At 49.0% G+C, this 24,889-nt stretch overlaps 1 protein-coding gene across 3 annotated transcripts in view; it reads right to left on the bottom strand.

The window, feature by feature from the left end:
• Nucleotides 1–24,889, bottom strand: part of EDC4 (enhancer of mRNA decapping 4) — a 38,849-nt gene that overhangs the window by 1,478 nt on the left and 12,482 nt on the right. Inside the window, exons 10-28 of one of the 3 annotated variants that reach the window (XM_054199121.1) lie at nucleotides 24,461–24,556; nucleotides 22,819–22,921; nucleotides 22,193–22,373; nucleotides 19,964–20,036; nucleotides 19,423–19,514; nucleotides 18,585–18,781; nucleotides 16,412–16,500; nucleotides 15,469–15,622; nucleotides 14,264–14,727; nucleotides 12,689–12,790; nucleotides 11,130–11,282; nucleotides 9,670–9,706; nucleotides 8,493–8,673; nucleotides 6,368–6,523; nucleotides 5,514–5,629; nucleotides 4,650–4,815; nucleotides 3,281–3,467; nucleotides 1,793–2,012; nucleotides 894–1,057 (exon numbers count right to left, since the gene is read on the bottom strand). In XM_054199121.1, the coding sequence (XP_054055096.1) occupies nucleotides 894–1,057; nucleotides 1,793–2,012; nucleotides 3,281–3,467; nucleotides 4,650–4,815; nucleotides 5,514–5,629; nucleotides 6,368–6,523; nucleotides 8,493–8,673; nucleotides 9,670–9,706; nucleotides 11,130–11,282; nucleotides 12,689–12,790; nucleotides 14,264–14,727; nucleotides 15,469–15,622; nucleotides 16,412–16,500; nucleotides 18,585–18,781; nucleotides 19,423–19,514; nucleotides 19,964–20,036; nucleotides 22,193–22,373; nucleotides 22,819–22,921; nucleotides 24,461–24,556 (2,931 nt within the window). The other 2 variants (XM_054199123.1, XM_054199122.1) reach the window with 2 other exon arrangements.

The raw sequence follows: 24,889 nt of genomic DNA, 5'->3' as shown, positions 1-24,889 counted from the left end.
GGAAGAGCAAGAATTTTACCACCAAGCTGTCGTGAAGTTCAGACAAGCCATCAACTCTCAAAGCACAGCCTGAGAGCTGTGCGCTGCGGTCACTGCAAAAGGGTTCCACTAACAGGCCAGCCTGAACTCAACCGCAGCAGCTTCGACTCCGATTACCAGCTCTTCTGTAACTTAAAGCTCTTTTTCAGTTTTCCTACCTTGCTTTAACCCTATTGTTAATTTGAGTTAAAAACGCAATTTAAGTCATTTTCCATACAAGGCCAGATAAAAACCCGCAGATACCTTAACAAGTTCGTTTTTTAGGGCAGATAGCAGGGTTTTGACTCACTCACTAAAAATGTTCATGGCAAGTATCAGCACAGTCACTATTTTGTCATACGAGCTTTGCTGAGAACGTCTGACAGACATTACTCCCAGCAGCTCCTGCTGCCGCCTCCCACCGGACCTGCCTGGCAGTCACGACGAGAAAACTGCCGACACAAAAGTCCAGCGACGGGGTTAAGAATTGAGGACAGAGCAAAGTTGCTCTGGATTATTGAGCTATCCAGGAAACACAACGCTCTCCCTTCCTTTCACCCCCGCGGGGGATATTGTTTCTCGGCTAAAGGAGATTGCGGCACGGAGCACAGGTAACATTTACAGACTACAATCCAGGAGGTAACAGCCCCTACAGCTGGGTACCCCTTCTACTGCTACCTCTGGGCAGCAAAGCTTTCCGTGGTAACGCCCTCATCTTTTTCCAAGTCATTACCGGCTGTTCACATGCCAGTAAGAGGCTACAGAAGTTCCAACCTCCATCGAAGCACCACCTTCCGCTTCCCGGCAGTGAATTTAAAGCCGGAGGCAGGAATAGGTCCGCACAGGTTCAGACCCAGCGCTCTGACCATACTCACTTCAGCTTCAGTTCCGTGCGAGTACCCAAATCGGAGGAGAGCTGCTGAATGAGAGAGAGCAGCACAGGCTGGGACAGCGGGCACGGATGCTGGCCGAATACTTGCTGAGTATCCACGGTCTCGCAGACGTACAGGACCAGGTTGAGATCAGCTGCTGTTAGAGCCTGCAAGGAAGACACAGCTAGAAGCGCCGAGGAGCGAGCAGGCAGGCGAGGGGCACAGGACGGAGCAGGAGGCAGCCCTCCGCCTTGGGGCAGCTCAAGGGCTCGCCAACCTCCTCTGGGAGTAGGATTCTCTGCAAAGCCTGCTGTCCAGGCAAGCAGGACCATGTCCATGAGCAGGACCTCAGTCTATGCTCAGAGGACACCTGTGTCTGTTCTAAGCAGAATCAGACAAAGGGGAGCAGGTTACAGGTGGCGGCACAGAGCAGGGCCAGGTTCGCGTCCCCCACCAGCCCAACGCCGTGGCATTGCTGTTGTTCGCAGAGGAGTTTGTCTGCAGCAGCTCAAACAGATCTGCCAACAAGCTCAAAGGCAAGGCAAGGTCAGGCCCCAGCTGGTCAATCTGCCTGGAGAGGCTTACGAAGCTGTTGCTCTTCGGAGGCGCACCACGTGCCACTGCTGATGGCAAAACGCTGTCTCGCTGGAGCGCTGACACTGTCCTTTGAGGGCACGGACAAGGAAGGAACTTAATTGCCAACAAATCGTGGTACTTGCACAGCTCTGGCTTGACCTGCATGAGAGCGCAACTGCAGCCCTCCAGCAGCCCGCTGCCACGGGTCTTTTCAGCCAACTCCCGTATAAGTTGTTGTGGGATTGTGTCCCCACCTCAAAGAGCCCTGTTCCCCCCACCCCACCGCCCAACGAGCGGCGATGCCCACTGCCAGGAAGCCCAGGTACCTGCTGGAAAGCTTGGTTGAGGTGTCCCTGCTGGAGCAGCTGAAGGATGTGAGTTTGCTGAGACTGGAAATCCAAGTGAGCAGAGGGGATGGGAGTCCCGGCCGCCGAGCGCATTGCCTGGACGATGCTCGAGGTGACAGCTGCTTGCTGTTCCTTCATAGCCAGGCTCACTTCTCCTTTAATGACCCTCTGCACCTGGGCCAAAATAGACTCCTGCATGCTAAAAAAAAAAGACAAACCCAAAGGCGTCTCAGAAAACGAAGAGCTGAGGGACTACACTGCACAAAGCTTGTACCGGCGAGAAAGCACAGGCTTGTTTGCTTAGCGTAGTGTGGCTCCCAAAGGGTTAACACAAAGCGCTTGGAGGCTTCGGAAACATGCTGCTGCTGCAAGGTAGCTCTGTGGCCAACGAAAAGGTCCCAGGGTGCATGGGGAAGAGGTTGGGATTCTGTGTGAGGGAGGTGATGTTTCGGGGAACTAAGTCTCTCATCACACAGCATTTTAAATCTTTAATCTCTCTGGCTCACAAGCAAGGCTACCAACAAGCTCTAGGTTCACCCCGAACGGGCCCAGCTTTCCACACCACATCTGTTAGATGCAGCTTCCTCGCTTGCAACCGACACCTTTAAGAACGAGAACTCGCTTCCACCGAGCCCGTGGGTTCTCCACGGAAGACCAGCTCACAGCGCCGGCTGCGCTGCTGTGCGTTACGCCTCTTCCCCAAGGGTAGGAGCCTCCCCTCATACGAAGGGTGCAAAGCGTCAAACCTGCTCTACCGCAGGCAGTCGCAGCACTTCCCTGGGAGCAAGCACAGCCTACGCAACGAGAATTTAGTCTGGTAGCCTTTCTGGCAAGCCTGGCCTGTATCGAAGATCCCAATGCGCTCTGACATATGTTCTAGTGGCTTAAAACAGACAGGGGCATTCTGCCCCGTGGGTGACCACCGGCCGATCTTAATGACCGCAACCTGCCACCAGCTTCACGGTGTGAATGCGCTGAAGGCACCACCGGGATCACACCTTGAAAGCAGGATGGCCAAGCGCGAATTGCTGCAGAGCAGCTGGGAGGCCAGGGTAGCCTGCAGAAACTGTTGGCATGCCCGAGGACACAGTGTTAAGAAGAAAAGCCTTCAAAAAGACCCGTTCTGAAATGGTCTTCAAGAAGCATTCACTTGAGCGTGCTTATGGGCTGCCTTAGGTCCTCCTGTCCTCCAACGTGCACATGGGACTCTGTGAAGAGCAGGCCCCGAGCTCCCAGATGCAGCAGCGGTACAGCGGGTTGTCAGAAACCTTCTGTGGTCTTCATTTTGTGCTCTACAGGGCAACAGTTACACCAGCCCACACGCTTTGTCATACCGTGCGCAGAGCCAACGAGCGGCCCTACAGTGGCAAACGGCCTGTTTCCACAACTAAGCAGGGAGCGGTTTTTCTTACGCCCATGCATACCTCTCTCTGACATCTCTTTCCGCAAGCCCAGCCGCCAACTTACTTGCCCACGATAATATGCAGCTGATGCTGCACCTCAGCATGGACGCTGGCTGCGACAGTGGCAGCCAGCTGCTCGGTGCTGCTCTGGAAGGTGCTTATGAGCTGTCGAAGCTGGTTCAGCAGCGGGTCCCGGGCCTCCTGTTCTCGTACTTTCTTGTTCTTCAAGTGAGTCTCGAGCTGCTGGACATCTGCAACAACCAGAAAAAGACGTTTGTGCCATCGGTACCTGCGGAAATGGTCAGGGCAGGAATCCAGCTGGAGGGGTCTACACATTCTCCAGCAGGAGCAATTGCTGAGACAGCGTACGAGCACGGGAGAGAGGGGAGAAGACACAAGCCTTGTTTTGGGCTCTGTTACACTAACCTAGAAACGCTGCTTCCAGCCTCCCCATCAATGCAGGGTTACATGATACAGCAACAAAGACACGAATTCCCTTGAGACAGACCTTTACAATCCCTGTTTGTTCAGGCAAGGTAAAGGTGGGACCGAGGGTATTTTATTTCATACAGAGCGTGAGTTGCGATCTGCGTTACTGATGGAGTTCAATGCCAACGAAGAAATCGTTGAACAAAATCATGTCTTGCAGAGATCAAAAAGCTGCATTTTAAAATATTTTACGAACTGATCTTATCAAAAGGGAGAAGAATATAAGCTCTATTTAATTGTGGGAGACTTGCAAAGAACACAGAAAAGGTGCAAAATAAACAGCAGCTGGAGATCCTGTAGGTCTACGGACAACAGAAGTCACTGTGCCAGCACCAGCCAACTTCAGAAACCAGCTCTGCAGAGTAATACCTGCCTGACCTCCTGGAAGGCCAAAGAACTGGATCCTACGCCTGAGAACAGGAAATATCTTCTCCAGTGCATCAGTGTACAATATACCTTACTTAAGAGTTTTCTTTTTTCCCGTCTGACCATGTCTACACTGTTCAGCCACTATTTAACTTCTGATCGTCCCTGTAGCAAACCTCCCTCAGATTCCATTACCCCTCTGAGAGGTGGGCCCAGCTGCAGGACTGCTACCCTCTCTGTACGTCGTCTGCCTGATGTCAGCACGTGGTAATGCCACAGCTGGGCTTTTCTACTCAAGAGATGAAGTCACAGGTTCACAGTATGCGGCCAAGTGTTTCACTGCATGGGTTACAGAGACCAGAGGCGAATATCTGCTCTTACAAGCACTACCCACAAAAACCTCCTCACTCCCTGCTTCCGCGTCCCAAGTGTGAAACGGAGCATGCAGACGGGCTAAGAGGTTAAACGGTCACCACTGAAACTCTGAATGGCAAAGACAAAAGAAAAGGCCACCTTCTTGTCAGCCACTAATGCAAATACGCTGTGCAGAGAAAACTCAGAGAAGAAAACCTACTCACATTCCTGTGTGCCCTGCTTGAAGGTGTCATTGATTTGCTGGAACATGGACTGGCAGCTCTTCTCGAAGGCTGGCAGCACGACGCTCTGAAACGCTTCCCTGTAGGCTGCCTGGATCGGCCCCTGCAGGGTATCAGCCGTTGCCCTCACGACAGCATCTGTAAGGTTCTTACAAGCACACACAGAAGAGATTTCAGAAAATTAACAACAGCCTGTTGCAGGACAGAGCTGTGAACAAACACTGTGGGTCCCTGCAACACACCCACACCAGACAAGGACAGCCTGGCGTTGGAAGCGTGTATTCCCTCAGCTCTTTCCACTGGCCGGGTGGCATCGTGACTACAGCAGGCAGAGCGCCTGCCTGCCGAGGGGCTGCCCCAGACCTTCCCCATTTCCCTGTAGTTTAGCAGTAGAGCAAGGGGAGGTGTCAGAGTCAGGCATGGCTCCTTTCCCCATCCCCTGCTTCCCTCCCACCATCCACCGTTCCCTACCCAGGAAAGTAACAACCTTCTGCTCCCTAAAGAACGTAGAAACGGAGAACAGAGCAGAGAGCAGAGGAGCCCGTCAAAGTTTCCCCACTTGGCTGACCGAGAGAGCCCTAAAACCACTGCTGTAGTGAGAATCTCTACTCTACTAGAAAATTAACAGCTCGGTAAATAAAAGAAAGGGCTAATGAGGCAAATCAGGCAGGGGAGTACACAACAAGTCTGCTCTCCTCGTAAGACCAGGAAAGAGCTCTCACCACTTGGCAGCTAAACTGACCTTACCCGGAGATATGGGTGAGGGCAAGAAGTATGAGGAGTCACTACCCAGGGCAGGTGACAACTCAGTGTTCCCAGGAAAAGCTACAGTTTGGTTCTCCTTACCTTTGATTTCACTAGCTTGGTGATACTCTCCTTCAGCGTCCCCTCAACAGCAGTCAGCTTGGCAGCAATAGTGTTACTTAGCTGGCCAGCAATAGGGTCCACACTCTTGGAAATGCCTAGGCACAACACAAACATGTCAAAACTGCGGCTTTAGGCCTAGAGTCACACTTCAAAACCCCAAAAAGAAAATGGAGCCAAGCTCTTCTTTGATATGACACAGCAAGGGGCAGCGATCACAAGCTCAGGCTTGGGAAGCTAAGGTTGGACATTAGGAGAAACTTTTTGCCAGGAAGGTGGTACAACTCCAGGAGTCACCAGAGAGGCCGTGGAATCTCCAGCCTTGAAGATTTTCAAGACTTGCCCAGACAAAGTCACACTTGACCTGATTGAGAATAGCGGGTAGCCCTGCTTCAAGCAGAATGGTGGACACTAATGGCTGCAGAACGCTTTCCCACCAGCGTTTCTTTGAACATTTCCTTACACGGATGGTGCCAGTGTGTCAAGGAAGGGGAAAGACAAGATTTAAGTTTGCTCTAGTCAAGTCTCAGCACTTCCAAACTCATTAGCCTCTTTTGCTTTCCTCTGCTGAACAGATTCCAGAAACTTTATGGATTATAATGGAAGGTCAGAGCACGCTCACTGGAAAGGCATCGCCTCTAGGAGCCTCACCCTCCTTCCAAACCACAACTCCTCAGATTACAGCGGGGCCCGCAAAGTTTAAAGTGCTATGACTAGTATTCACGGAACCCAACTCCTGCTTCACATAGCGCCAACGCTTTTTACGCAGCATGCTTTCAATCCCTACAGGGTCAACTGTAAGGATCCACCTTCAAAATCTAGGCAGCACCACTCACACTGGGGTACGGTCTTCTTCATCTCCTCGCGAACGGTCCTCTCCAGACGGTTACACACAGCAGTGGAAAGGGACTGGGAGAGCTGCTGAGACAGATGCTCCTGGAGCTGCCCATTGCGCTGCTGTCCTTCCGTCAGTGCTCGGTCTAGTCTTCTCTCTAATGAGAATGCACGTTAAGGAGCACAAAGAACAGATTTCCTCTCTACCCTCGACACCCCACTCCACAGAGACGGACACTAGCCTCACCTCCAGAGGCTCAGCGAGAGCCAATCTGTGGCTCTGGTGAAAGAGGGGGTCCATGTAACATTGGTGAGATGTCCCTGGGAACAACAGGGTGCTCTTAAACAAACGATCAGGGTCAGAGAGGAGCTCTGGAAGGCATGGCAGAAAAGCCAAACAGCTAAAAGAAGCTTGGTCGCAGCGTTCCCCGCACACTGTGAGTTAACTTAGCTGCCCTGTACGCAGTTCAGTCCCACACAGGCATTCGGTCAACTCCTCTGCAGCGGGATGGGGGAGAGAACAGGAGGGCTAAAAGCGAAAAAGCTCACAGGCTGAAATAAAGATAGTTTAACAGGTAAAGCAAAAGCTGCACAAGCAAGCCAAGCAAAATAAGGAATTAGTTCACCACTTCCCGTCAGCAGGCAGGTGTTCAGGCATCCCCAGGGAAGCAGGACACCATCATGTTGTAACGGTGACTTGGGAAGACAAATGCCATCGCTCTGGATGTCCCCCCTTCCTCCTCCTTTCTCCCAGCTTTACGTTGCCGAGCACAACATCACATGGCACAGGATATCCCTTCGGTCAGCTGGGGTCAGCTGTCCCAGCTGTGTCCCCTCCCTACTTCTTGCGCACCCCCAGCCTGCTCACTGGTGGAGCAGCGTGAGGGGCAGAGAAGGTCCTGACAGGCAAAACCATCAGTGTGTTATCAACGTTGGTTTGCTCACAAATCCAAAACGTACCACCACAAGAGCTGCTATGAAGAAAACTAACTCCACCCCAGCCAAAACCACTACACAGAAAACAAGAAGCCCCCAATATGCATAAAAAGCAAATGGGTAAAAACGTTTCTACGAGATTGAATTGGTGGACATAAGTGATATAGTGCTTGGGAGCAAATCCAGGCTTAACAAAAGCTCGCCATGCCTCACAAAGCAACCAAGCTCTCTGAAGGAGCCAACACACAAACACTGAGATGCATGTGCATCTTAAAAAAAAAAAAAAAAGAAACCACACAACAAAACAACAAACCAAAACCAAACAAAACCCCCCAACAAAACAAACAATGAAAAGACAATTTAGCTGCCGACAAAATTCAGTGCAGATATGAAGTCGTGCGGATAGGGGAAAGTTATTATAATATAGCTCTAGCCTCCTGACTACAGGAGAAAGCTATCCGAATTATCTATGAAAGTACCAGTTCGGTAGTCAAAAAGGAACATCCAAGACTAATAGAGAATACAGAAATCATTGTCACCGCATAGAAGTTAAGAGTGGTTTCAGACATGCAACAGGCTAGCGCTGCTCAGTTTGGGGAACGCGACCAAATTCAGTCCAGCGAAGGACGTAGAGGAACCGACTACTCACGATACAATAAAAGTAATCGGATACCAGGTTTGAAAACACCAAAAGAAAAGTACTTTTCAGACAACACGTTAGGGACCTGCGGACCACCAGATGCATATATGGGTCCAGACAGGATAATTCTACACTCAGCTATGCAGTGCGGCAGTCTGCTGCTATTTCTGGTGCAAATACTGACGTGCCTTACGGAGGAAAGGATCATCCCGTAATTACTCTTGTGCAACTGCCCACTGCCTGATGCAGGATAACGCATTAGGCGCGCCTCTAGTCTACTCCAGCGTTGCAGCACTTATGGTCTTAATGGGTAACTAGAAGATCTAGCGTCACGGAGAAAGCAGCGGTTCTTCTCCGTTCTATTTCTGAGTTTCTTGCCCTTAGAAAGGGACTGAGAGGAACCGAAACAGCTTACGCTGCAGCCAGGCAATTTTACTGCACCTGTGGCCCATGCTACCAAGATCCTTCAACTTCCTTAGCTTTCCTCAGGTCTCTAGTCTGCCCACAGCCTTCCACTCTACCTCCCACGCAACATTTGCAAACAAGGATACGTTCCTGCTCCTGCTGGGAGTCAATCACCCTCTCCACATGGCCCATAAGGGAGCTCTGAATGGCATCAAGGTGATCCGTGAGTCTCTGCAGCAGCTCCATCTGGTTCTGACGCAGCTCGGAGAGCTCCCGCTGTTGGCTCCTCAGTATGCACATCAGCTCATCCTGGAACTCCGGTGTCACCTATGCGTGGAGAGGACAAACATTCATTTCTAATAGGATCGGAAGTCAGTCAAGCTTTCTGCTAGGCATTAAGTCAACCCCCGTGCCTAGGAACGAAGCATAACACGCAAAGCAGAAAATGGGGTCACCTTAAAGCCTATTTCTAAGACTTTTGTCCCAAGAAATAAACTGACAAAGCAAAGTGCATGAAGTTCCCACATGGAATTCATAAACAATTGCTTAGAATATCCTCAACTGTTTAGATTCAAGACCCTTGCTAGAGCTCTGACATCTGAAAGAAAACAGGTTCTATTCACTTTTTGGCCAGGTACTGAGAGAAAGTCTTTACGCCTCTGAATGTAAATAATGACCTCCAACACTTAGGAAAAGAGCTGTGCAATCAGTAGAGGAAGAAAGAGGTTTCTCAGAGCACTTTTTCAGCTCTTTCACTTATTTATGAATAACCAAACAACTGGAGAAGTATACATCTATGGTTTGTTGTCTCTTCAGCTGCTCAAAATATTCAGAAGAGGAATACACATCGAGGGCAGTTTAAAGAAGTGTATGCAACTCTGCTGAGAGCATTTTCTGTCAGATACGGAGATACTATCAACAGGGATAAGAAATTCCAACAGGCCAGTCCCCCTTACTTTGCTGCGAAGAGCTTATCCTGCTGACGACACATGGGAGTCGGCTCAGCAGGGAAGAGGAAACGAGTGGTAGAGTCTTGGGTAACACAGTGCTTGTGAGCACACAGAAATTTACATCGCTACGCAAAGGCGAGAAGGAAGGGAGGATGCTGTCGGTCCAGACAGCACTAAGCGGCTCCGTCTCTGCTGCTCAGAACAGAGCAACGCCAAGCCTGAGCACAGCCCCACCTCAACCTGCTCGGGCACAGCAGTGGCCCACAGTGCTTCAGGGAACTGGGATGAACTTTCTCTCAAGTCTTTAGTAACGCAGTCAATAGAGATGAAGCATCATGCCCTTGGGAGGGACTGCAGAGCGGCTCTGACTCACCTGGTTGTTAGAGGATCTTGGCGACTGGTTCATATCCCTGGAAATAAAAAAAAAAAAAGAGAAAAAGTAGTAATCCAATTATGTCAATTAGCTGCTCTTATTATCCAAGTCTTCTGCCAAAACAGATCACACGTTTTACAGCTGGTTTAGATTTTACACTCCAGCTCATGCTTCTGTTTTGCCTAGTACAACTCAAAGAGCGACGGCAAGGCGATGAAATCCCAGGCCTTACAGCAGCTGTGACTCCTTCAATTGCGCAATCCACAGGCCCCGAAGCCCCTTACAGACTGGTCCCTTCGCAGGGAGGAGATCTGAAGCAAGTCTTAATGAGGAGTGTTACAAAGGAAAACGCACACTGATTTTTCAGTTTTGTCCAAATTCAAAGCCAGGGAAGGCTTTGCCCAACCACTTTTGAACATCTCCTGATATTTTACAAAGAAAAAGCAAGTACCTGTTTGCTAAATACAGAATTAATGAGCTTCAAATAATCTAGAATGATTCCAGCTCTCAAGGTGAAGAAACTAGTGATGCATTCCAGCATATACAGCACAAGAAAGAAAATCACTGAACTGATTCACTAATATTGCACGTCTCCATCACAGTCACACATTTATGAATATTCAAACGCTACCAGAAGGGAAGTACACATTTGTCGTTCCTAGACAGCATTTTTCCCATCCAGCAACTTTAAAAGGACTGAGGCAGGAAAAATGAAAGGCATTTCTGAGGCTAAGAGTTTCTGGGTGTCACAGTACAGGACCACAGCCAGAAACTTAAGGCCATAGCCCATCTTTGTTGTAATCTGCACAGATAGAGATCCAAATCATGGAGTTATGGGAAGACAAGAAGAGGATAGAGCGCCCCGTGCAGAAGCTGTGCTGCTCTCCTCACACTAATGCAGACAGGTTGGTCTAATTTCCCACGGGCAGACCTTTCCAGTCATCAGTTTTCACTTACAAGACATTCACATGGGCACGTTTAGAAACACACGAAAGCAGCAGGCAGGTAACAAACAGTAGATATTGTTGAACAAGGGCACCGTGCCAGCATTCAGAAGCCAACCAAAAATGGAGACCCCCCTTAAGCTAGACTCACAGCGCCACAGTTCCAATGAAACCTTCACTGAAACTGGCAAATGGATCCAGTGTCGTCCCCCCCAGCAACGCGCAATTCACTTCCCACACATACTTCTGAAGCCCAGGCTGTATTTTGGATTTTGAGTCACAGCTGGAAAGGTAGTGCAGAACCTACTCCCACACCCCCTGAGTGGCAGCCAGCATCTGAGAATCCATCAACGCTTTCTGTGGCATTTTACTGCCATTTGCAAAATGGGATGAGGGTTGGGAGCACCTGGCCACAGCCCAGCCTCAGACCCTAGTCTCGCTGCTAATGGCTACAGCAGGTTGTGACCCTCCACAGCTCTTCCCACAGCCACCTGCATTCCGGCAAGCCCAGCATACCCGTCATCTTTCTTGCCCTTCCGCTTTAGCTTTGGGGAAGCCCGGGGGGACGCCTTGGCTTTCCAGTCCTTCACAGGCAGCCTCTGCGTAGACGCTTTGGCACCAAATCCACCTGACGTAGAAGCCAAGCTTGCAACTTCATCATCATGGTCACTACGAAGGAACAGCAGGGGAGAGGACATCACTTGCAATACCGGACAGCATTAGCCTTCACTAAGGGGAGGGGACTCACACTCTGCTCTTCATCCACACACGGCCAGAGTCACACAGCTAAGGATGCCTGTCACCTTGATCTTTAACACAGAGACCTCTAGGGAGCTCAGCACGTGCTGTTCGTTTGGATCCAGGTCTGCTCAGGCTGAGCTACAGCGCTGCGCAGCAAGACTTGAAGGGTCTCTGCATTAGGGACAACTGTGGTTCGGGCAGCATGGCAGAACGGCACCTGCTCTTGCTGCGTACACACACTAGCACGTACGCCCTAGGGTGTGACGCTGACCCAGCAGGGAACCCAAGCACAGCACATCCTTACAGCTTTACAGACAGAAAGCGCTTAACGCAGCAAGTATTGCAGGAACAGAGGAGAAATCAGGTTGAGCCCAGAAAGCGTGTGATCCTCAGTATCTTGGAGTCTTTCAGCTGCTGACCAGCCATCCAACACAGGCCGCACGCTTCATGTCTGAATCGTGTGGATTATGAATGAACCCTCAGCAATCATAGAATGGTTCGGGTTGGAAGGGACCTTAAAGCCCACCCAGTGCCACCCCCTGCCCTGGGCAGGGACACCTTCCACCAGACCAGGTTGCTCCAAGCCCCGTCCAGCCTGGCCTTGAACACCTCCAGGGATGGGGCAGCCACAGCTTCTCTGGGCAACCTGGGCCAGGGGCTCACCACCCTCACAGCAAACAATTTCTTCCTCAGATCTCACCTAAATCTCTCCTCTTTCAGTGTAAACCCCTTCCCCCTCGTCCCATGGCTCCCCTCCCTGATCCAGAGTCCTTCCCCGTCTCTCCTGGAGCCCCTTTAGGGACTGGCAGGGGCTGGAAGGTCTCCCCGGAGCCTTCTCTTCTCCAGGCTGAACCCCCCCAGCTCTTTCAGCCTGTCCTCATAGGAGAGGGGCTCCAACTCTCTGAGCATCTTCGTGGACAGAGGCCAAACAGGGCTGAGCTTGCCAGGCACACAGAACGTGCTGACGGAGCTTTAGAGTGGCTCCTGAAGGAGCAAAGATGTCAAGAGCAAGAAACTAACTCCTGAGATACTCTCGCTACCTTACCTGGGGCACAGTATTTGGAAACTGATCCCTTAATAGGTTTTCACTAGTAATTAAACCAAGTCTGGTCTATGCTCTTAGGAGCAGCACAGTCAGACCTTTCCAGAGGCCAATCTTGTGATCAGCTGAAGTCATCAGAACACTACAGAAGCTGGACTGCACACACACACGAAGTCAGGAGACAAAGCAAAGACATTCACCCCACACGTGAAGGCTTGCTGGGGACAGAAGCACGAATGCAGCCTGAACTGAGTCCATGCAGGGCGAGAGAGGGGGCTGAGCACTCTGGTACCTTTGTTCTGCACTAGCATCCTGGCTGTCATGCTGCAGCAGGTGGTAGCTGTGCCGATGATAGGAAGAGCTCTTGTGCTTTTCTTCAACCTCATCCCTTGGGCTAGAGGAGGGGAAAAAAAAAAAAAAAATGGAAATACCACCATGAAATTCTCTTTCAGCTTGGGTATTTGCTCGCTCCATTTCTCATGAGAGATCCCGATAGAAGGTCTAAACCCAACAAAAACCTCACACCTACATGCAGAGATCCAGAAAGTGGTGTTTAGAGGCACTAAACACTCACACCTCTTCATGTGTTTTTCTGGGGGCCTTAAGAAGGGAGAAGCAGCTCAGCTATGCTTCAGGCACCAACCAACAACAATCTCCCAACAGACATTCATGGAACACAAGTGAGCCGCTACTCAAAATGGGTAGTACGGTGTACTGCCGCGAATACCATCACCTTGGGTTTGGTTTTCCTCAAGTAACACTGATCAATGGGGCAAAAAAATCATCAGTTCATCAGCTGAAAAAACCACCAGCTTCTCAATTCTTTAAAGTGTCTGAAGAAGCGTGCGAATTTGAAGGGCTAGGTCTACCAGAGAGAACACAATCATAAAAGTGAATCTCATCCAAGTTACATAAAGATTTTGAAAGCAAATTGCACCTGCTTCTAAGCTGTAAACTAGGTCTGTCTGAACTCAGCTCACAGGAAGATTTTTAGACAGAAGCAAGCATTTCTTGCTTTCACAGCAGCTCATGGCTTGACTGAGCTGGAATGTTAAAAAAAAAAAAAAATCTCCAAGATCCAGAGATCTCTGACTTGATATGAGAAGTCCTGAAGAATTCAAAGACAGAGTGGGATCGAGGGGAGTTGCAAACGCTTATAAAAGTATTTTCTCAACTTCTAGTTATGAGCAAAAGCAAAAACACTGCGTAGAGACACAGCCTCGGTGCCCTCCCCAGAGCCATCAGAACTGAGACTTTTCTCTTGCTCCCATCAGAATTACAAAGAGGCCTGGACAGCCCGAGGGACAGCACTGGACATGCTCAGCCCGCCAGTCCTGTTGAAAAGCATGGTGTTTGCAGGCCCTCACACTAATTCCGTGATGAATCCTAACATTGCTCCAGTGTAACAGTTTGCTCCTGGTAAGCAGGCGTTGGTGATGCTGCCCCACTCTGCACGCCTGCTCCACAGAGACATTGCCAGCCATTTTCTGCCTTTTAAAGTACTTATTTATAATGCTCGCTGCACAGAGCCAATCCAAGGAGAGAGATATACAATTAACCCAAAAATCAAGTCTCCATTCCCAGGTGAACACAAAGGCCAATAAATTGGACTTTTCACCTTCTTAACCGAGATCCTTTATGCTGCAAGGAGCGTGAGAGAGCACAAATTGTTAGAGCTGGCCTAGGAAGTACAGGACACCCCGTACACAGAGCAGGCACACAGGAAAGTTGAATCATCAGATCCTTTTAGGAAAGGGAAGGATGGAGAACTGTTCTGGTTTAAACACAATGTAAGAGCTTTACACCAAGTTAGCAGTTTGCCAAGCGCAATGAAATTGCCTTAAGCAAGACAAACCCAAGTGATTACCTGTCTGCCATGCTGTTCCTGGTTTCTCTGGTTATGTCAGGAGCTGCTGGCCACGGCTGACTCACGACACTGTCAGAAGATGCATTTTCCTGAGTTAAAGCAGTCTCCAGTAACGATGGAGCATTCAGTCTGTCCACCTCCACTGGAGGCATGTCCAAAGAGTGGTGGCTGTGCTCGGAATTGTGCCGGTTCCTCGGAGACAGCAAATGCAAAGCTGAGGCAGCGGATGCCATACTGTCTGCGTGATGACTGGGCTCCAGCACCTCCGCAGGGAGCCCAGACGGAGCTGCCGCAAAGCTGCGTTGCAAAGTCTCGGAAGCAATCTCTGGGATATCCTGGGACATGGCTGTGGAGGCAGAGGAAATGACGTCTGGCGAGCGCTCGCGGGTGGGAGAAGCCTGGGGCACCACCAAGGGCTCCACCTCCTGCAGTTCCAGTGCTAGAGAGGGGTTTCCTGGCGTGACCTGAATACAAAAAAAATCAAACAAGAGCCTTCAGGGTAATGTGGAGACACCCCAAGAACTCCTGGTACCTTAACACAAACCACCTCTGGAAACAGCTGGCTCTGTCCTTTCCTCATGTGATCCCTGTGCCCCCACTCTGTTCAGTAGATGAAGAAGGACCCCAAAACTTGTAACGGACTCTTAGCTGGGCTGACAACACACTTAACCCAATGCTAGTTCGAACAGACTTTCAAAAGAGAACGTAACACCAGTTCTACCTCGCTGCTCTGCTCCAGGATCCTTTCTCTTTGAGGGGAAAAAGTTAATTTTAACATTTAATATCTCCTGGATTTAAAGTTTATTTCAATGTCAAAATTTGGTCATAATCTGTTTTACAATCACACCTGGAAAGAAAAATTTAGGAATAGGAAATGATGGTTTCAGACCCGTAAGACCAGTAAGGAGGAAGAAACCTTTCCGGATAGCACTGTCTCCTAAAGTAAACCATTTCCAACCACTGTGGTAGTGACAGCACAAGCTAGAGCTGTCTCTAGTTTTCAGAGACACGCTATTTTATACCGTCAAGTTCCATTAACACGGGTAAGCCTGGCTGCAGATCCGTGCCCACAGCTGTGTTTTCCAGAGGGCAGCCGCTGGCCCTGTTATGATCCAAGTAAGTCTAATTTTCAGCCTGCGCAGGCCCATAGAGACAGGTCCCTTGGCCCACGAGAAGAAGGAAGGGAGCAGCATTTGGAGCCTTACTGGAACAGGTGCCTTTGGCGTTAGCTTGTCAGGGAGGCCTGGGATAAGAACCGAATGGCTCCTAGGGCTAGTCTGGAGACTGCTGCTACTGCTGCTCAGTGTCAGGCTGGTGTCCAGCTGCATCTTTGGGCTCACAGTCAAGTCTTCCGACGGCCTACAGAAAACAGAGACACAACCAAATCAAGCAGGCCAACCTAATTATACAGATCTGCATCTAACACTCAAACTGAGGAGATGGGATCCACAGGTCAATGGAGGAGCCCAACCCAAACTTCACTAGTGTTCTCCAAGCCCTTGCTCTTTCCGCTGTGGTCAGCCACTGCCTGTCAACTCCCACCTGCATCTCCTAGTCCCCACACAGCCCAAAGAGAGACCAGGTGGGAACAAAAAAAAAAAAAACAGAAGGGCATCGCAGTCTCTTAGAATTCAAGGTGTCAATGAGAGAAGGGACCTGTTGTATCTTCAGTTCACGCTGTACAGAGTTTAAGGAGAAACAGGACACTATGGGATAGGTCTTTGTCCTTTTCCCAGCCCCCAGAAGGGAAGTTTCTCCTGTTATGCAGCCCAACCCACCTCAACATTAGTAAGACTTTCCTAACAGTCCCAATTATCTTCCTGTCCTTGGTGGCTGCAGCGTTCTCTTACCTGTAAACAACGACAGCCCTTTGGGAGAAGCATGTAAAGCAACAAAACTGAGATGCAATAAGAGAATCCCTGCGAGGCACAAATGAAACACTATTTTGTCCCCTTGGATGACAACGGGCATGCTCCAGGCTGCACTAGAGATGCAAACAGTTGCCCATATAGGGACTTTGGGACTCAGGCCAATTTCTAACTCTGGTTACGATCTCCTCTCCTACAAGATGCACTACAGCTCTGCTTCACCCTGAAGGACACTATCAGCTCAGCTGCAGATGTATTATTTAATACACGCGCCATTTACCTGGGCATAGAGGCATCCGTGACAGAAGTGCTGCTCATGGCTGTGACTGCCGTCAGGGAACTGACGCTGCTGCCCGGAGACACAGCGATCTATAAGAAAATACACAGCGGTCAGGATGTGACAGAAAAGTCCAAGAGCAGAACTGGACCTGAGAATGCTGGCTCCAGAAGAACTCCTAAGGAGTCTTTGGCAAAGAGGGAATAGAAAAAAAAAAATAGGTTGAGTTCTACTGCCAGGGTGCTCAGGTGCTAGTCAAAGGCAAGCCCAATACATCCTCATCACGTGAGCCACGACTGCTTTTATTGAGCAACTGCTCTCCCCAAACAAAGCATCGTTCTGCAGGGCTTAGCACCAGATCCCCATTTTGTTTTTTGAGCTAGACTGCTCTCATCAAGACGCATTGCCAGTAGCAAGGCCAGAGTCTGTGCTGGGTTTAGGTCCTGCATTGCTGATCGAGGGAGGGAAGAATGCTCCAACGTGCAAGAAGAGGTACTGCTCATCTAGCTAGCTGGCTGACGGTGAAGAGCACAGGTGGACATGCTAGTCCCCACTGCTGCTTCTGGATACCAAGAAACACCTACAGAGAACACCAACATAAGCACACAAGTGCTCAGCTGGGAAAGCTGGTTTGGCCAAGCTTCTTGCGTTTCACACTGCTTATGGCAGAGAGCAGAGATTGAGCTAAACAACTTCTCTCTGCTGCCTTGGGAAGGCGACCCATCCTTGGGCACAAAATTAACTTTTGCACTCAGCAACTTTCTAGGAACATCAAAACCTTTAGGAGTTTAATTTATTCCTTGCTCCTCAAGTTGTCGCCGGTGTGGCACACTCTCATCAGTCAGCTCAGCACTAACTGCATTTCTACCTATCTCCACATGCTGCCCATCCACATCCAGGCTCCTCCAGCTCAAGCTGGTGACAACCAGGGGTTCCTCCCTTGGAGGAGGAAGCCCTGCCTTAGGATGTGCACGTGGAGTGCTGCTCACAAGCACTCTCCTCTGGGCCTGCAAGAGCCACATCAGCACGGCAAATATCAGCTGAGGGTCCGTTTCGCACAGGGAGGCAGAGAAAACACAAGCACCGCAGCTTCTCACTAGGGCAATCCACACCTTGTAATTATATTGCAGATCACTTTTCAAAATGCTTCTTAATTTACATCTACTCCCATTCTAAAAGCACGTGGAGAAAACGACAGTCACAAATTGAGTGAGGCACGGAAGCAGGTTATAAAAGCAAGAATATCTGAACGGGTTTAAGACAAACTAACACGATACTTGGATGAAGAATGGCAAAGAAACAGTGAGCTCCTGCACTTCTGCTTGTTGGCATAACCCAGAAGGGGCAGCAGAACCCTGCACCGAGTCAGACAGATGCACACTGCCGGTGCCAGCCAGCCTCCAGAAGTGCCCGGCAGGACCCCAAGGTATGTGACGCGGCGCTGCTGGCCATGCACACCTGACAGAGCATTAAGAGAAATTCCGTGTTTTCTGATGGCTCCATCAGAGCTCCACTGCGGTGTAAATGCTTGCTTACGGCTCTTCACCAAGACACTTTGCTATCCTTTGCAGAGATCACCAAATCCCGGGGAATGCTTCATGTGCTTCCTGATACTGAAACCCCCGGCGCAAGCACAGAAGACTTGCCTTCTGCACAAGTGAAGGCCTCCTGAGTCAGATTCAAACAAACCCACTGAGCTACTGGATCAACAATTTGCAGGTCTCATCTAGATGTTACCGTCCCAGCCACCTACTTGATCATTTCAGACATGCACTTCCCCAGCACCCCATTAGACAGGGTAGGCAGAGGTGGCGTATTTTCTTCCATTGTATCACAACCCCCAACAACACGTGTAAACCAGTCTGCCAGCTTAGATATGGTTATTTAGCAAACCCGTATTTCTACGCAACACAGCTACGTCAGCAGTTTTGCAGCTAAACACAGCACTCGCAACACAAGCTTAGGCCGGCGTAGCATTTTAGATGTGCCAACGTGCCTTTACTCAGTTTGATTACATGCATTACAATGCATTACATGCATTACATGATTTCCTGCGTGCTCTGCATTCAGCTAGCATAGCCTACCGGAGTCTTTACGGCCTAGAAAAAGTTCCCAAAAGTATCAAAATCCAAACCCACCCCTTGTACCACCAATAACGGTGCTGCTCGCTAGTTACCTGTTGAAGAGATGTACTCGGTGTCATGAACGCATCTGGAGTCATCAGCTTGGGCTTAGCATCATTTGAGAGAGAAAGGAAGTCTGCTGGTACGGGCAGATCAGCAATACGCCGCAGATCTGGTTGAGAGCCGTGCACCGAGCCTTTTTCAGATCCCAGCCCTTCTGTGCTTAGATCAGCCATGTGGTCTGGAAAGGCTTCCAAGGGATAAATACAAATCAATTGACACGAACTTCCCCCAAAAGCTAAAGCTTTAATTCCACGAAGTATGAACGTAGGCCATCGCCTACCATACTGGATTCCAAAAGAACAAGCAAAAACCCTGCGACATCCCAATTAAAGCTAAGGGCAAGGCAAATCCCGTGTCATGCTTAGTCTTTGTAGGCTAAACAACGGATGTTATCAGTTTTGATAATAAGAGATCCAAGTTTCTTTTCTTCTCTAAATGCAAGGCCAGTTTAACAGCCACGTCCCAGAATGGTGAATGAACTGAAAAGAGCGTGCAACACACAGCCCAGTCCCCTCTACTCCCAAAGCTCTGGTGTCACTCTTAATCTCTTCCGCCTGACAAGAGACAAACGTCAAGTTTCTGGCACAAGTGTCAAATCACACAGAAAGTTGAACTCAAGCATGCACAAAGCATTAGCGCCACTAGCCTAACATGTCCCCATGCTCCATACTCACACCAGGCTCAAGTGGCCTGCTTCACGGATAGTCTATATTCAGAATCCTTTACGCAACGACACCACTCTATTACAAAGATGCACCCAAAGCTGCCCCCCTCAACAACCTTTAAAGGCTCAGCAACACTGAAGATCGATTTAACACAAACGCTCACCAAATTCTTCATGAGAGCTGTGAGAAGGCATGGATGCACTCATGTCAGGGCTATGAAGAGGCTGGAATCTAATCTGCACATCCTGTAGGGCCCTGAAAAAAAACCAGGCATCTCTGATTAGTTTATGAATCCCTGAGAGAAGTCTAAGGCTTAGAAGATTTCTCTTCATGGAACTGATTCCCTAGGAATATGCTTTAGTGTTTTCTGCCTGTGACAGAAGCAGCAGAAGCTGATCCTCATTCAGCTGTGTCACCCGGTTCTGGAGTCCAGGGTATTCGAGAGACGTTTCCCAGCACTTACGCATGAGCACAACTCTTAAGTCACCACGTACTCATGGCAACAAAAATACTAGCTTGCCACAGCACCACGCAGGGCTACTTCCTGCCAAGGCCATACGGAACACACCACGGCTAGAAGTTTCTACGGGTCCAAGTAGTTGTGGTTATGAGCAAAAGGAATTGGTAAGTGAAATTTCTATAGGTTGGTGCAGGATTAGGATGACCGCAGACAGCTGCCCATGGTACCTGCTCCACATACTCACTTGGTGTGCACACAGAAGAGTTTTATCAGCACGCCTGCTGCTGATTCCACAGCCCCAGCTCCCTGAGCACCTTCTGGAAACGAGACAAAAGTAAAATATGAAGTTGGATGGAAACTGCAGAAACAGTACCATGTGATGTTTTCACAGAATGTGAAGCAGGAGAGAACCAGCACCATACGGCTTCATCGTGTCTCCGCTTCAGAGGTGGATTCACCCTGTTAAGGGAAAGTATATTCTACATGCCCTTTACTTTACAATGTGAGACCAATCAAATTTGCTCTACTCCAGCCAAATAAGCCTCAAGGAAGAGGCGGGGGGGGGGCGGGGGAAGGACACCTCGTAAAAGACACTAGGTAAAGAGGTGGAAGCTGAGGCCTGGAACTGCCAGCAATTTGTTCTGTCTGGCTGTTGAAGTGACTGGTTAGATATATTTTAAGGGAGACACTGTAGACAGAAGGCACAGAGGCACATCATACAGAAGTTCAGAGTAGGGCTCAAGCATCCCTCCTGGCTTTGAACAACTGTCGTTATGAAGAGCTCGGCAGTAACCTCCCATCAGCCAGCACTGACAACATTCACGCAGCACCTGTATGGGTCTCACTGCTAAGAAAGGAGGCTGAGTAGAAAAGATAAACCTAACTCCCCATAAAAAAAAAATAATAAATTGGCATTCCTATGTAAATTGTCCTAATCATGTGAGCACCAATTGGGGACCTCAAGTTTCAGTCCCAGTCTGTGGCTGACTTGCTACATGCATCAGTCATTTTTACTTCTGCATTTCAGAGCAGTATGCCACAAATATTGTCAACAACACGAATTAACTATTACGTACAATAACAGGCATAGGGAAGCACATCATACAGCTGTACTGACAGTCTGGGAACCTTTCTAACAAGAAATATGTTGATGTTATTCAAAGCATCTTTCCAAATCTTACTAACAGAAAGGTAGGAGATCAGGAGCAAGCCAAGAGCGGGGCAGAGGCAGCAACCAAGGAATGCCTGCCTGGGACAGTTCTCCACAGGATTTTCTATCATGTTCATTGCAGTAACAGCCAGAACAACATTATCTCACATGTTTCTCAGAAGACTCTCCTCTAAAAGAGATTTCCTGGTTCATTTCTGTTGCAAGAAGCTTTATGGTTCGGGAATATACCTTCCAGGCACAATGGAGAAGAATCCCACCCTCTCCCTCAAGCCAGACTGCATGCTGTCCTCACAGCTGTCACAGCTCAGGCACCGCAATTCAGAAGCGACCAGTTGGTTTCTCAGATCATGCGCTCACACCTCTGATGTTTAATTACGCGGAGTTTACTCAAACAAGCAGTCACAGAAATATCCCCTGCCAGTTCTTCCAGGAACCCTTTTGCTCCTGTGTGCCTGCATCAAACCGTGCTGGAGGGACACTCAGCCCTGAGCTGCCAGAGGAAGCTGTCCCCTGCGTTCTGCTGGGGGCAATGATGCTATGTGGTTACATCCCAACTCAAAAAATATGCAGTTAACCTTGTACCTTAACCAAAGCGTCACTTGCACTCACTTCAGTCTGCACAGCCCTGGAATGCTTTTTTTAATAACAGAAACACCTCAGTGGAGTTGGCATGGTAAGGGACAATGGCTACAATCTGGATTGGGAGGTTCAAGTTCACATTAGGAATATTTTCTTTAGGAAGTGGTGCAGCCCTGGGACAGGGCACCAGAGCAGAGACAGAAGTGTCATGTTTGAGGGCCTTCAACATGCAACCAGATAAAGCCATAGGTGACCTGATCTGCCACTAGCACTAGTCCTGCTTCAAGCAGCAGGTTGGATCAGAGACCTCCAGAGGTCCCTTGTAACCAACTCTACTGTGTTTCCCTGAAGTACGGTAGCTGCACAGGAGGTATTTCATACATACTTAGAGAAGAATAATCATAGAATCATTATTTAGGTTGTAAGAGACCTTTACGATCATTGAGCCCAACCTAGCACTGCCAAGTCCACCACTAAACCATGTCCCTCACTACACGTCTTCTAAGTACCTCCAGGGATGGTGACTCCACCACTTCCCTGGGCAGCCTGTTCCAATGCTTGATAGCACTTTTGGTGAAGAAATTTTTCCTAATATCTAATCTAAGCCTCCCCTGGCACATCGCCTGTTCCTGGGGAGAAGAGACCAGCCTTTCATGAGAAGGCCAGAACCAGCCAGAAAAGAAATCCTGATCTCACAGCAGCCAAATCCTCTTTGTCACCCACCTACACTCAAGTTGTCGTTTTCCTCTTCTGCTGGAAGCACTTCGGTGTGCCTTAACCGACAGCGGCTCACTGCCTGGATGCCAAAGCTTAGGACTGGGTGGGTGAGGAGGAACTCTGAGATGGAGCTGAAGTAAGCTTTGCCCTCCTCTTGGTTCTGCATCAGCTCCATCACATACAAGACCTAGAAGAATCAGAAACAGAGAGTCACTGGGCTTTCAGAGCAGACCATGCGTACGTGTGTGTGGACTACAAAGCATAGCACCTGAACTAGATTTGGGACAATGGAAATAACATGAAGAATAAAGCCTGGGCCATTTGAATTTGAAACAGAACACCCAAGGGAGACACAATAAGCACATTCCTATCTGAGTCTCCAAACACTGGAGACAGGTGTCTCCAAACAAGAACTTTACTTTAGGGTGAGAAATAATCCTTAAGGCTTCTTAGGATTAATCAGCTGAATTGTTACCATTTGTCATCTTGTAGTGAAATAGCTGAGGCCAATCACTGTGTTTTTAGCTATTAACATGCAAATCCTAGACCTAGGCAGCAGAACCAGTCACAGAAAGCCATTTCTCCTTCTGTCTGCATTCCCCACACAGCCAGCAATAAAATGAACCACCTACTTTTCTCTGCACATCGCTCAGTATCAGATATTCAGCTGAGAGGTCCAGGCAGACTTTCAGGCTGGGAAGAATACTCATGGAGCTGAAGATGTCAGGAGAAAAGCTAAATCCACAAACAAGAGGTGGGGAGGTAGAGAAACCAAGGTAGATTAGCACAACCAGAATGTGAAACTGCATTACTTTAAAAAAAAAAAAAAACAAAACACAAAAACATCTTAAGGAGTTTGCAGTCATATTACAGGGCAACCACCCACTAGAACAAAACCATCACTGCAAAAATTAGTGCTGCCTTCAGCCAAGAGACTTCATCAGGGAGACCATACAACAGGACCTAGATTCTGAACAATTTAAGCGACAGGTGACAGTCTGCCGTTACGTAACATGTTCCACATTCATAGGAGGACAAGAGCCAAGGCTACAGATTTAAAAACAAAAATCCACCAAACCAAAATAACCCTTCTATAGGTTTTGGACCTTTCTGCAGTATGAGGTGGAAAAGGCAGCTCTCAGCTGTATGCCATATTCTTCTCACTTTAAGAGGGCAATTCAGAAGCGGCCTTACACATACTTGTAATCAGAGGCCACAATCCACGAGCAGAAAAGTAGAATCAGGGAACAAAAGCAGCGTGAAAGGATGGACTAAAGCATAATTTGAACTTCTGGACTTGTGTGGCTCAGCAAGTAGAATCATAGCGTGTTGGGTTGGAAGGGACCTCTAAAGGCCATCTCGTCCAACCCCCCTGCAGTCAGCAGGGACGTCTTCAACTACATCAGGTTGCTCAGAGCCTCATCCAGCCTGGTCTTGAATGTCTCCAGGGATGGGGCCTCCACCACCTCTCTGGGCAACCTAGGCCAGTGTCTCACCACCCTCAGTGTAAAGAACTCCTTCCTAACGGCTAATCTAAACCCACCCTGCTCTAGTTTAAACCATTGCCCCTCGTCCTATGGCTACATGCCCTTGCAGACAGCCCCTCCCCAGCTTTCCTGTAGGTCCCCTTCAGGGACTGGAAGGTCGCTCTAAGGTCTCCCCAGAGCCTTCTCTTCTCCAGGCTGAACAACCCCAACTCTCTCAGCCTGTCTTTGTAGGAGAGGTGCTCCAGCCCTCGGATCATCTTTGTGGCCCTCCGCTGGACCCGTTCCAACAGGTCCCTGTCCTTCTTGTAAGTCAGTCTTGTATAATTGCTTAAGCTCTGTCAACATGGCAGCTTCTCATTATTTAAATCAGAAAAAAACAATAACAGGAAAAGGTCCTAGATTGGTTATTGAATATCTAATATTTCTACAGAAGAAAGCACTCAAGGCGTGCAGTTTTGGAATGCTCCTCATGCTACAGGTATGTTTATGCTCGGCAGGCCAAAACGAAGACACCAGGTCTTGGTAACACCAAGGAGACTGTATAAAAGGATCAGCCTCCCCTGCCTTGCCAAAGCTTGACCTGATAGCCTGTCACAGCCCTGATAGCTTTCAACAGATAGGTCAGACTGGCAAAGGAGGTGGATCTAACTGGGGCTGCAGTAGACTCCCTTGGGAGATCAAGGATCACCTTTGCAAAGTAAGTATAGCCAGAAATTGAGAGCTTTGTTACGATCCACTTCTGAAAGTAAATCCAGCCCTTCGGGGGAGTCGGCATATCAACACCTACCGGACAGTTTGTAGACAAGTCCAAGACACAGTGCACCACATCTTCAGTTCTCTATTCTGATCTGCTCCTGTGATGAGAAATCTCCAGAAGGGAACCCTGCAGGCACAAGAGAATTAAGTTCTCTTAAAGAACTGGTCCTTCCCACAAGGACATTTCACAGAAAAGTTCCTCACAAGCCGCCCACGGTTGATTTTACCCAACCGTGTCTTAAAGTTCCCAGAAAAATCTCTGCTTCTGAGGCAGATTAGAAACCACTCTAGCTCTCATTGCTCTCAAGAACCCTGAGGCCACAACTGAGTGAAGAAAGAATACACATTAAAAAACAAAACAGTTACTTTTTAATCACCTGCAGTAGAAATTTGGAGGATAACAGGCCAGTTAAAACTGACCATACCACAAACCTGGAAGAACTCATCAAATTAGAATTTT

The sequence above is a fragment of the Rissa tridactyla genome, chromosome 4 (assembly GCF_028500815.1).
Source record: "Rissa tridactyla isolate bRisTri1 chromosome 4, bRisTri1.patW.cur.20221130, whole genome shotgun sequence".
Lineage (NCBI taxonomy): Eukaryota > Metazoa > Chordata > Aves > Charadriiformes > Laridae > Rissa > Rissa tridactyla.
The sequence above is the reverse complement of the archived record's forward strand: the minus strand, read 5'-3'. Positions and strand labels throughout refer to the sequence as shown.